We start from the raw sequence: 12348 nt of genomic DNA, 5'->3' as shown, positions 1-12348 counted from the left end.
CTACTTACTTAGGTGATAAATGCAAACACATTAGCTGATATAAACAACTTATGTATTCTTATACGAAACACATAAATCAGGTTCACCAGGCATATTCAGTAAACTTATCAGTCTTATGAGTCTTCTCAACCTAATCTAGAGTTGATATTCCTTTTGCCTCCTCAACTGCTATTCCCCCCATTTAATCAAATGGTATATGTTCACTTTCTTTTAGCAACAAAATTAAATTACTGTCTAGTTGACATAATCTAGTAAAAAAGTCTAAACAGTAAATAAAACTAATATCAAGTTAGGTCAATGTTAAATATAAAAAAGAATTTTTGAACACAGTCATTTTTTTGTTGTTTGAACACTGCCATCCAACCCCCTTTACTACAAAACATATTCCATCAAGAAGCCAGGCAGAGCACCCCATGTTTTATCACATTCTTGAACAACTAGTAAGGGAGTGGAAAGGAATGAATCAAAGATTCTCAAGGAGTGAGTCCCCTTCCTAAATTAATGTGTTTTAGCTCAATGCAGAGAATGCCTGCTTCTTGGCTTAAGGTGAAACAAAGAAATGATATTTAGAGAACTAAAATTAAATGCTTCATTTAAAAAATTTTTTTAATTAAAATTTTTTTAATTAAAATTTTTTTAATTAAAAGAAGATGTGGCACATATATGCAATGGAATATTACTCAGCCATAAAAAGAAACGAAATTGAGCTATTTGTAATGAGGTGGATAGACCTAGAGTCTGTCATACAGAGTGAAGTAAGTCAGAAAGAGAGAGACAAATACCGTATGCTAACACATATATATGGAATTTAAGAAAAAAAAAATGTCATAAAAACCTAGGGGTGAAACAGGAATGAAGACACAGACTTACTAGAGAATGGACTTGAGGCTATGGGGAGGGGGAAGGGTAAACGGTGACAAAGCAATAAAGAGGCATGGACATGTATACACTACCAAACGTAAGGTAGATAGCTAGTGGGAAGCAGCCGCATAGCACAGGGAGATCAGCTCGGTGCTGTGTGACCGCCTGGAGGGGTGGGATAGGGAGGGTGGGAGGGAGGGTGACGCAAGCGGGAAGAGATATAGGAACATATGTATATATATAACTGATTCATTTTGTTGTGAAGCTGAAACTAACATACCATTGTAAAGCAAATATGCTCCAATAAAGATGTTTAAAAAAAAAATTTTTTTTAAATAATAAAAAATTAAATGCTTCATTTTACCATTCATATTTATGCTTAGTCCCAAAGCAAAGCTGTTTCTATAAAAAGTGCTGCACTTTGGGGGGAATAAGCCTAAGATGCCAGCTAGCACAATACGGTGTATCTTCTGTGCTTTGTTATCCTGTTTGTATCCTAGGCTAGACAAAATGCTTCCCAAGTCCGACGGGGACTTCTCCTAAATGCCCTCTTTCAGAAGTGGGACTGTGATAGCTCAGGCTTCCTGGATCTGAATGAAGTTGATGAACTCTTGTATACATACAAGGAGGGAATGGAAAAGGAATCTATGAAGAAAGGTAAAAATGTAAGAATTTTCTTAAGTTGTGGTAACAACTTGGCTTCAAGTTTCCCGGTATTATGGCATATATACAGTTAAAACACTGGTTGGTCTAAAACCATGAGATACCACTTCACACCTACTAGTGTGGCTATAATTTTTTTTGAGCTTTATTGAGATATAATTGACATGTAACATTGTGTAAGTTTAAGATGTACGATGTATTGATTTGATGCACATATATTGTGAAATGATTACCACAGTAGCTTAGTTAATACTTCCATCACCTCACACAATACCATTTCTTTTTTTGTGATGAGAACATTTAGGATCTACTCTCTTAGAAACTTTCAAGTATACAACGCAATATTAACTATAATCACCATGCTGTACATTTAGAATCCCAGAACTTTTCTTATAATGAAAGCTTGTACACTTTGACCAACATCTCCCCATTTCCCCCACCCCCAGCCCCTGGCAACTACCATTCTACACTCTGTTTCTGTGAGTTTGGCTTTTTTAGATTCCACATATAAGTGAGATCATACAGTATTTGTGTTTGTCTGACTTATTTCTCTTAGCATAATGCCCTCAAGGTCCATCCATGTTGTTGCAAATGACAGGATTTCCTTCTTTCCCATGGCTCAGTAATATTCCATGGTATATGTGTCATTCACATATATACATACATATATATATAATTCATATGTCATACACACACACACACACACACACACACACACACCATGATTCTTTATCCATTAATTCGTTGACAGACACTTAGGTTGTTTCCATATCTTGGCTATTGTGAATAATCCTGCAATGAATATGAGATGCAGATATCCCTTCAAGATAGTGATTTTATTTCCTTCAGATATATAGCCAGAAGTAGGATTCCTGGATCATTTGGTAGTTCTATTTTTAATTTTTTGAGGAACCTCCACCTGTTTTCCACAGTAACTATACCAATTTACATTCCCACCAACAGTCCACAAGGGTTCCCTTTTCTTCACATCCTTACCAACACTTGTTATCTCTTGTCTTTTTGATGAGAGTCATTCTAACAAGTGTGATGTGATATCTCATTGTGGTTTTGATTTGCATTTCCCCGATGATTAATGATGTTTGAGCATCTTTTCATGCACCTTTGGTCATTTGCATGTCTTCTTTGGAAAAGTATCTATTCAGTTCCTCTGCCCATTTTTCCACCAGATTTTTTGTTTCTATTGAGTTGTATGAGTCCCTTATGTATTCTGGATATTAACCCCTTATCAGATATATGATTTGCAAATATTTTCTCCCATACTGTAGGTGTTCATTTTGTTGCTACTTTTGCTGTGCAGAAGGTTTTTAGTTTGATGTAGCCCCACTAATTTATTTTTGCTTTTGTTGCTCATATAGTATGACTATAATTTTTAAAATGGAAAATAACAGTGTTTGCAAGGATATGGAGAAATTGGAACCCTTGTGCATTGCTGGTGGGAATATAGAAAATGTCAGAGCAATCAGGAGTTGAATTGTTGTCCTGGCTGAGTGGTAGAATTAAAACAAAACAATAACAGATGACATAAGAGTCATCTTGAGTTCAGTATAGGAAGTCACTGTAAGATGTTCCAGTGGACTTGAGGTGCCTTTGATATGCCTGGTTTTCCATGGGAAGCAGTTGTCAGAGGCTTCAATTTGCTGTAAGAGAGGAGAATGAAAATTTCCCCCACAGATGAATGAACTTTTGATTAGTTCTTGGTTTTGTATTTATGTCTTTTAGCTAAACTACACATCCAATTTCCAAAGCCACACCCTGGTCACGAAGTGAGGTTGTCTTCCAAACAGTTTCAGAAATACATAGAATTGGTTGTATCTGAACTCAGGGGCAATGAAGATCAAGTTCTGGAAAGCGTTGTGGAGTTTCTGATGAATACTTTAGAAAGGAGCCGTGTTGAGAGTCTGAGAAATTGTGCCAGACAAAAGTGGCTGCACCAAATCCAACGTGCTGCAGAGACAAGTGGGGTATCCCTGGAGCCAGTGTACGCAGAGACCTTTAAGGCCCTCACCCAGGTGTGTTTTCTAAAATGATATACAAGAGAAAAATTTTCTTACAATAGGTGATGTGCAATGGTTACAAAGGAGGAACACACTAAATTCTCTTGAGAAATTGCTGCTATAGATGTTTTATTCACTCCGATACTTTACAATGACCCAAAGCCTAGTAAAGTTGCAACTGGAATGATTGCAAGTTGGCAAGCAGAGAGGAAAGGTATAAGAAATAAAATTATGTCTTGGGATTCCTAATTTCATTTGTGCCAAAAGTCAGATAAGCCTAGAACAGACAATAAACTGACATTAAAAAACAACCGTGGGCTTCCCTGGTGGCGCAGTGGTTGAGAGTCTGCCTGCCGATGCAGGGGACACGGGTTTGTGCCCCGGTCCGGGAAGATCCCACATACCGCGGAGCGGCTGGGCCCATGAGCCATGGCCGCTGAGCCTGCGCATCCGGAGCCTGTGCTCCGCAACGGGAGAGGCCACAACAGTGAGAGGCCCGCGTACCGCCAAAAAAAACCCCAAAAAACAAAAACCATGAGGAATGTTCATTGCAGCACTATTTACAATAGCCAGGACATGGAAGCAACCTAAGTGTCCATCGACAGATGAATGGTTAAAGAAGATGTGGCACATATATGCAATGGAATATTACTCAGCCATAAAAAGTAACGAAATTGAGTTATTTGTAGTGAGGTGGATGGACCTAGAGTCTGTCATACAGAGTGAAGTAAGTCGGAAAGAGAAAAACAAATACCGTACGCTAACACATATATATAGAATCTAAAAAAAAAAAAAAGGTTCTAATGAACCTAGGGGCAGGACAGGAATAAACACGCAGACGTAGAGAATGGACTTGAGGACATGGGGAGAGGGAAGGGTAAGCTGGGACGAAGTAAGAGAGTAGCATGGACATATATACACTACCAAATGTAAAATAGCTAGCAAGTGGGAAGCTGCATAGCACAGGGAGATCAACTCGATGCTTTGTGACCACCTAGAGGGGTGGGATAGGGAGGGTAAGAGGGAGACGCAAGAGGGAAGGGATATGGGGATATATGTATACATATAGCTGATTCACTTTGTTATACAGCAGAAACTAACACAGCATTGTAAAGGAATTACACTCCAAGAAAGATGTTAAAAAAAAAATAGCCATGAGGAGATGTACATGCAGTTTAAGCTACATTTCCCTTGCATGATGTTTTGGGAGTCAGTTTTAAAAGGAACTATTTAAATCATAAAGTCATTATAAAGTAGAATCCAACATGACACTATATTTCATAGCACTACCTAGAAACAATCTGAGACTATCACAGAATCCTGTCACTTAAAATACATGACCTGGATGGACCACTGTCCACAGCTCTACTGCCACCTCAGACACTCCCAGCTTGCTGCTCTTTCCAGGCAGAAATAGCATGGCTGTCTTCTACATATATCACAGCTTCCATTGATCCAGGGAAACTATGTCATTCATCTCAGCTAAATAGCAGCACTTGATTATGGGAATCATCTCCTGAATGGCTGAATTTTCCAATATAGTTGGAAATGATGTGACCAACAACAGGAGGACAATCAAGAAAAAGAGATATTGCTCCAACTTGCTTCAGAGATCTGCAGTACCCTAAGATACATCTTTTTTTTTAAAATTATTTATTTTTGACTGTGTTGGGTCTCATTGCTGTGTGCGGGCTTTCTCTAGTTGCGGTGAACGGGGGCTATTCTGTTGCAGTGCGCGGGCTTCTCATTGCGGTGGCTTCTCTTGTTGCAGAGCATGGGCTGTAGGCGTGTGGGCTTCAGTAGTTGTGGCACACGGGCTCAGTAGTTGTGGCTCATAGGCTCTAGAGCGCAGGCTCAGTAGTTGTGGCACACGGGCTTAGTTGCTTCACGGCATGTGGGATCTTCCCAGACCAGGGCTCGAACCCATGGCCCCTGCGTTGGCAGGCAGATTCTTAACCACTGCGCCACCAGGGAAGCCCACCCTAAGATACATCTTAATACATCTTTGTTAGTTAGCCTATTGATCTTCTATGTAGAAAAGGAGGAATCAAGGCAGAAGGGAAAAGAAAAGCACAAAGAGCAAACCCAAGTACGTAGAAAGAGGAGACAAATATCAGAGAAAGTGTCTCTCATGTCCCCAATTTATGGGCATATTTAATATATGTGTTAACATATAATATTGTTATAATATTTTAGGTACAGAGAATTCTCAGTTATTTTAATTAGAAATAGTAGTTGAGTAAAGTCTGCAATCTGTATCCCCAAGTAATACTTTCCTGAAATGATGTAAATCAAATGTCATAGCCAAACAATGTTAAGAATTTCTTGAGAGCATTTTTTCCCATATTCACATCATAGTAGATGGTTAAGAAATATGAATGAAATGAAGTCATCTTGTTGCCCCAGCTCTCTAAAATAAGTACTTTTAACTGAAGCCCATACAACATGAGTATGGTTCAAAGGGATCCAAGTTGTAAACCTCTAAATTTAAGTAGACCTGGCAGGTTTTTTTTTTTTAAGTAAACTAGTCTGATTGACATAGTGTATATCTATTCCACTCACTAAATCTCAGGTTTCAGGAACAGCTGTGGTGTCAGCTTTTCCCCCACTGCCTATGAATGGTAATATCTGCATCATTTATTCAGGAAAGTTAAATTATCGGGTTCAGATACACAAACTGGCTAATGAAGGGAGACATGATTAAGAGAATAGCTCTTTGGCTATTGGCAAATAAATGGTCAGAAACATTCTGCCATAGGATGCTGAAGCCCATGGAAATAAGAAGATCAGTGCTCACATTTCCCTCTTAGAAGAAAACCTACTACTGCCTGATAGAGGGAATGTTCTATTGAGGAACATAGCTTGTACTTTAGACGATGCTCCATTTGTACTGAACAAAGTGCTCTACAGGGACATGAAGGGGATCAGGTAAGAATATCTTGAAGAGGTTGGTTTCACCCTTCTAAAAAAAATAATTCCTTTTGTGAAGTAAACTAGCATTGAAATCCTAGTTAGCTGCCCAAGAGAGAAATGCCTCAGATCACCAAACTTTCTAGAGCAGGAGGTGATGGGTTTCCAGTCTTGGATGGTTTCACCTGGTTTTTTCTAGAGTTCACTCTTAGGCATTAATTTTCCATGTAGGGACTCTGCTTCACAGTTTCAGTTCAATTATTTCTGCCTACTCTGTAAGTTATGTCTCCTGCATCCTTTTTATATATGTTTTCTCTGTTATGATCTAAGCTTTTTTTTTTTACTCTGTGTCAACTTTTATTGATATTATTTTCCTTTGTAGCAGTCTTTCCCCAACAACATTTAGAGTCCCACATCAAATGCAGCTGGATATTGCAACCATTATAACAATATAATCGCTATTAATTCCTTGCACTTTCCATCGTGTCCCCCGAATCTGACTGTATCTGGCTCATCCATCCTCATTTTTTCTGAGCAACATCTTTCTTCTTCTATATACACACCATTAAGCTTATTTTTTAAATCTTTCTCTCAAGTCAGACTCTCCTAACTGGTAATTTTATCTGAGTCCACTTCTCTGACATATAATACTAATGATTATAAATGGTTGGATCTAGTTTCCTGCATGGTTTAATATAAAACCCCCTTCTGTTGCCTTTCTCCCATCCTCATATTCCTATTTCTCAGCTTTACAGTAGTGGATGAAGGGAAGCCAATACACGTCCCCCAAGTTCAGAACCATGGGAACATCTTTTTCTGGAACCATTCCCGCAAGAAGAACGATCAAAATGGGTCATTCCTGGCTCTGCCTCTTCAGGATGCATATATGAGGATCTTTGGGGTCTTGGCTGTCGACACCTTAAGAGATCCCCAGAAAATAAACATCTTCCTACCCCATGAGATCAAATTCTATCAGGTAAGGCACAGAAAAATTCTTCAAGGTCTATGGTAGGGTAGTCTTTCCTTCTATACTTTTTAAAAAACGAAACCTGAAACCAGATGAAAGTGAAGCTATGTATACAGATAGTGTCATCATACTTGTATCAGTCTTTGGAGAGGCTCCCCATTACACATGGAAGGACTCAGCCTCAGTTGTCCATCTATGTCTCAGCCTGTCTGGGAAGATTGTTAATATGTGTCTGATTGCATTAATCATAGGAACAGCATTTTCTGCTATAGAACTGAAATCCAACTATTAGACTACTAACTAAAACCCCAAAAGTAGGAATGAACTTTTAGAAGGGACATATTAATGTTTTATTAATAGTGGTACCTTGAAATCCTTTGCTGTTTCCACAAGTGGTTCTAAATATGATATGCCTTCTTATAGTTCTTATTTCAGTGTTATAATTTTTGAGGATAAAGAATGAAGGAAAGCCTAAATGTTTCTCGAGTATTCGTGTTTTCATGTTAGATCTCAAAAAGGAGAGACACTTTTAAGACTATAAAATAACTGGACCATTTCTACAAGCATTTAAATTTAATTTTATGAATAGAAATTTCAGTGAAGGAAGATTGAAAACCTTTATGGAGGCAATGGACTGGGACATAGCAGCAATCAGGAAGTTGCTATCATTTGTTCCCCTGTATGCTCTTGATGTTTATTTACCATTATTTAAATTTTTCTCCTCTCATTTACTGGATGTACAACTGAGGAAAGTGGTAGAATCGTTTTCCCTGGACATCTTTTTTAATAATAAGTTTCATTCTCATCAGACCTAAGAATCATGTGAAGATATTAAGAAGCAAAATGGAAGAGTATGGAGCTCTCAGTAGGTGAACTATATACGGTCTTATTAGAGAATATGTCAAAGTGAATTCCAAATTGACTCTCTAGCCCTTGGAGGTAAAGGCTCCTAGGTTACCCTTAGATGCCTTGGGTCCTAATATAAAATGCAGATATTTTTGAAGAATTTTTGGTTCCTAGAGTTTCTTGACAAGAAGACCACAGATGGGTTCTAAGGACTTCCTGTCCCTTCTCTGTAGAACAGGCTCTCTTTACGTATCTAAGACGATGGAGTACTCTAGCATGTTGCAGGCCTTGGAACCCAGCACACCTGTACTGCTTGCTGATCTGATGACAGTAGCATTGTAAAGATGCAGACATTAATATTGCATCAGATCAGGGCAGCTCTTACCCATCTGTCCAAGGTTGGCATCAGTTCTTGGCTTTTAAACCTTTTTTTCTCATTTCAAAGTTTATCTTGTTCTTCTGACACTATTTTCTGATAGCACATATCACAGATTTCACTGGATGATTGTCAGGAAACACAGTAAGTTAGGTTGATCTTATGGTAGATCTCTCCTTACTTTTGATTTCACTGTGATTGATCCTTTTTTCATAGTAGAATCTGGAACACTGCCTTTTGAGAATTGATGAATAATTTGTAGGAAGTAGATTATCAATTAAAAAGATAATCCAATTGATGCATTACTAATTATTTTGGTGTTTTAAATAGAAAAGGCAATTTAAATTTTCTGTCTCTACAGGGAGTTGCCCATGTTTTTAGTACTGCCTATCACTACGTCCACAGCCGAGAGCATATCCTGCATGTTGTGATCACTGGCATCAGCTGGCTCTACAACATCACATCCAGCATCACTGCCATCACTACATACTTCACTGAGCCTAGCCCAGCGAAGGTAGGCAAGGCTGGGCAGTGTTAGACCGCCCCAGGTTAACAGAGTTTCTAGATACTATTGTCTTGCTCGTATTTTAAATCATATTCAGTTAGCTATTATGCTATGACCCCAACTCAAGATCCTTGGTTGTGAGTGGCAGAAATCCATCAAACTGCCTTAGGCAAAGGGGGGCAGATTGATTAACTCAGGTAACCAAATGAAGAAAGGGCAGGAGTCAGGCTGGCTTCCGGGACGACCATCTGGGCTCTCTCATGTTATTTCTCTTCCCAGTTCTCACGTTTGCTTCCCTCTGCACTTTGGCTTTGCCCTTCTGGCTAAAGACAGGTTTTTTTCTACAGGGCAAGCCTGATGCTTAGTAACTAAAGAAGAATTTTTCTTTCCTGTTCAAGTTTGGAAAAACCAAGGAAAGAAAACTCGTTTTGATCTATCCTGAGATATGCCCCTCCTGGCCAGGGTGGGAAATTTACAGTAACTGGCAGACCCCACCAGGATCGTATGGGTGAACTGGGAAGGGATGAGGCACCCCTGTTTTGGAAGGACACCTTATATCACGCCAATCAAAAAAAGAAAAAAAAAAGGCTCCCTATCTACAATGTGATGAGTTTTTTTTTTTTTTTTTTTTTTGCGGTACGTGGGCCTCTCACTGTTGTGGCCTCTCCCGTTGCGGAGCACAGGCTCCGGACGCGCAGGCCCAGCGGCCATGGCTCACGGGCACAGCCGCTCCGCGGCATGTGGGATCCTCCCGGACCGGGGCACGAACCCATGTCCCCTGCATTGGCAGGCGGACTCTCAACCACTGCGCCACCAGGGAAGCCCTGTGATGAGTTTTTTTTTTTTTTTTAACATCTTTATTGGGGTATAATTGCTTTACAATGGTGTGTTAGTTTCTGCTTTATAACAAAGTGAATCAGTCATACATAAACATATGTTCCCATATGTCTTCCCTGTTGCGTCTCCCTCCCTCCCACCCTCCCCATCCCACCCCTCCAGGCTGTCACAAAGCACCGAGCCAATATCCCTGTGCCATGCGGCTGCTTCCCACTAGCTATCTACCTTACTGCGTTTGTTAGTGTGATGAGTTTTTGATGAATGTTTGCTTTGCTTCTTTACACTTAATGTTAGGATTTTTCATGTGATAAGAAGGGATGGAAAGGGGTCTTCGTTTCAAGAAGGCTAAACTATTCTGCACGGTGCCTGATCAGGTGGTGGCAACACGTTGATTGTCTTTCAGTCCTTTACCTGGCCGTCCCACAGGTGCCTCTCCCCTTCCTTTTTGGCTTCTTTTCCTTCCTTCCCTCCAGGTCCCCGCTTCCCTCCTTCAGTGGCTGGATCAAGCTGATGAGGCCTTGGCTAAAGAGGGCAGAATCACAGAGCTCTCTGATGGGGTGACCAGGCCAAGGAGGTGGAGAATGCCTAGTTGTGGGTGCTGCTCCTGGGGTGGGGTGGAGGTGGGAGCCTTCAAGTGCCTTCTGAACTGGGGCGGACCACCTGGTGTGTATGTGTTGGGTGGGCGGCGGTGAGAACCTCTCAGTATAGGGGGCAGACCACCAGGTCCCATAGGCCACAGACACAGTGGGGCCATAGCGTGTGGGGTCTGGGGAGCATTCCACTTGGCCAGCGTCTAAGCACTTTGTTGGAGCCCTCAGAGAAACAGCACCTAGGGCCCATGAAGAAGGTTAACATCGCCTATAGCAGTCAGCAAGAAGCGCAGCTGAAGGGGCGTGTAGTTTCAGAATTGTAATGCTGTGGACAAGACCACAAGGGTCACTATCCATCTGACCCAAGGCCATCTTATGGAGGTGGAGACCATATCCCGACGGGGAGAGGAGGACCACTCAGCAGCCAGGGTCTGGGTGGGGTCACAGCCAGGTAGAGACCAGTACAGCCTGTCCAAGCCTGTAGTCAGGGGTTTGTCCTAGGTGGGAGATACTAGGTGAGGTTTTGATGTTAAAAATGGCTGAGGATGGCTGTAGGGATACCTTTTTTTAAAGCATTCAACTATGGTAACTTAATAAGCCTCTCCCTTACTTTATGCAGCCCCTCCAGATCTACTCTCCTCTCTTCTCCAGCTCGCTCTGTACCTCAGAAAGTAGACTGAATCAATGGACTCCTTGGCCTTTAGCTTCTTCTTGGGATTGTCCAATGAGAGGCACCAGTAGGAGACTGGTGGGTAGAAGGAGAGGGAGGCTCTCCTTCTGCTTTTGGCTCTCCCCTCTGCCAGGTTGCTGTGGGTTAACTGTGTTCTTCGACTAAAGGCCACTGTACCTTTAGTCAAGTGGCCCTCTCCCTCTCCTGTCTTCTCCAAGTTCCAGGAATTGCTTCCATCCCTTGCCTCTTCAGGCTAAAAGTGGTAGCAGCTCCCCATTGTTACTAGGCCTGGGATTCTAAGTACTGCCCATGCTTTCATAAATAGTCCCTTTATTAAACTCTCTTCAAATTAGCCAGTACTGGTGTGTCATCTGCTTCCTCCTGACATCCTGACTGATACAAATTATAAAGTAGATTCTGAGACATCCCACCTCACCTCATGCCCATGTTTCTGTAAGGTACAGAGTCATGGAGGAAAAAGAGTTCTCACTCTTTTGACAATAACTATAAATGAGGGAACATAGGAGTTTCAATTTCTCTTAGATATGAAACTCAGGCTATCTCTTTTATTGTGAATAATAATAAATATCATTATTATTATTATTTATTTAGTTTATCACCCCAAAGCACCTATGTCTAACTATTTCTTTGGAGCACCGAATTTGTTAAATATTTAACTGTGGTAGGCTGAATAATGTTTCCCCCCACCAAGACGTCCATATCCTAATTCCTGGAACCTGTAAATATGTTACCTTAGTGGCAAAAGGAATTTTGCAGACATGATTAGTATTAAGGACCTTGAGAAAGGGAGAATGTCCTGGATTAGCCAGGTAGGCCCTATCGATTATACGTGTCCTTAAAAGCAGATAACCTTTTCTGGCTATGGTCCCTGAAAGGTGAAAAGATAGAAGAAGAGTCAGAGCGATGGCAGTGTGAGAGAGTTGACACTCTGTTGCTGGTTCTGAAGCTGTACAAAGACCCAAGGTCGCTAGGAGCTAAGGGCAGCCCCCAGCTGACAGCCAGCAAGGAGACCAAGACCTCAGTCTCTTACTTTCCTGAGGTCTAACATGTGCCTGGTTTGCTATCTTAAGTTATATCAAGTAGGCTT

General features: G+C 40.9%; 1 protein-coding gene across 8 annotated transcripts in view; it reads left to right on the top strand.

Moving 5' to 3' along the window:
- The window catches only part of EFCAB5 (EF-hand calcium binding domain 5), a 114145-nt gene that overhangs the window by 82534 nt on the left and 19263 nt on the right, over positions 1–12348 (top strand). For 7 of the 8 annotated variants that reach the window (XM_067715338.1, XM_067715344.1, XM_067715341.1 and 4 more), the window contains 5 exons: positions 1362–1518; positions 3265–3554; positions 6298–6467; positions 7197–7425; positions 9000–9152. In XM_067715338.1, the coding sequence (XP_067571439.1) occupies positions 1362–1518; positions 3265–3554; positions 6298–6467; positions 7197–7425; positions 9000–9152 (999 nt within the window). Of the gene's footprint in view, positions 1–1361; positions 1519–3264; positions 3555–6297; positions 6468–7196; positions 7426–8999; positions 9153–12348 lie in introns of those variants that run through there. The other variant, XM_067715345.1, reaches the window with a different exon arrangement.

This window comes from Pseudorca crassidens, chromosome 19, assembly GCF_039906515.1.
Source record: "Pseudorca crassidens isolate mPseCra1 chromosome 19, mPseCra1.hap1, whole genome shotgun sequence".
Taxonomy (NCBI): domain Eukaryota; kingdom Metazoa; phylum Chordata; class Mammalia; order Artiodactyla; family Delphinidae; genus Pseudorca; species Pseudorca crassidens.
The sequence above is the reverse complement of the archived record's forward strand: the minus strand, read 5'-3'. Positions and strand labels throughout refer to the sequence as shown.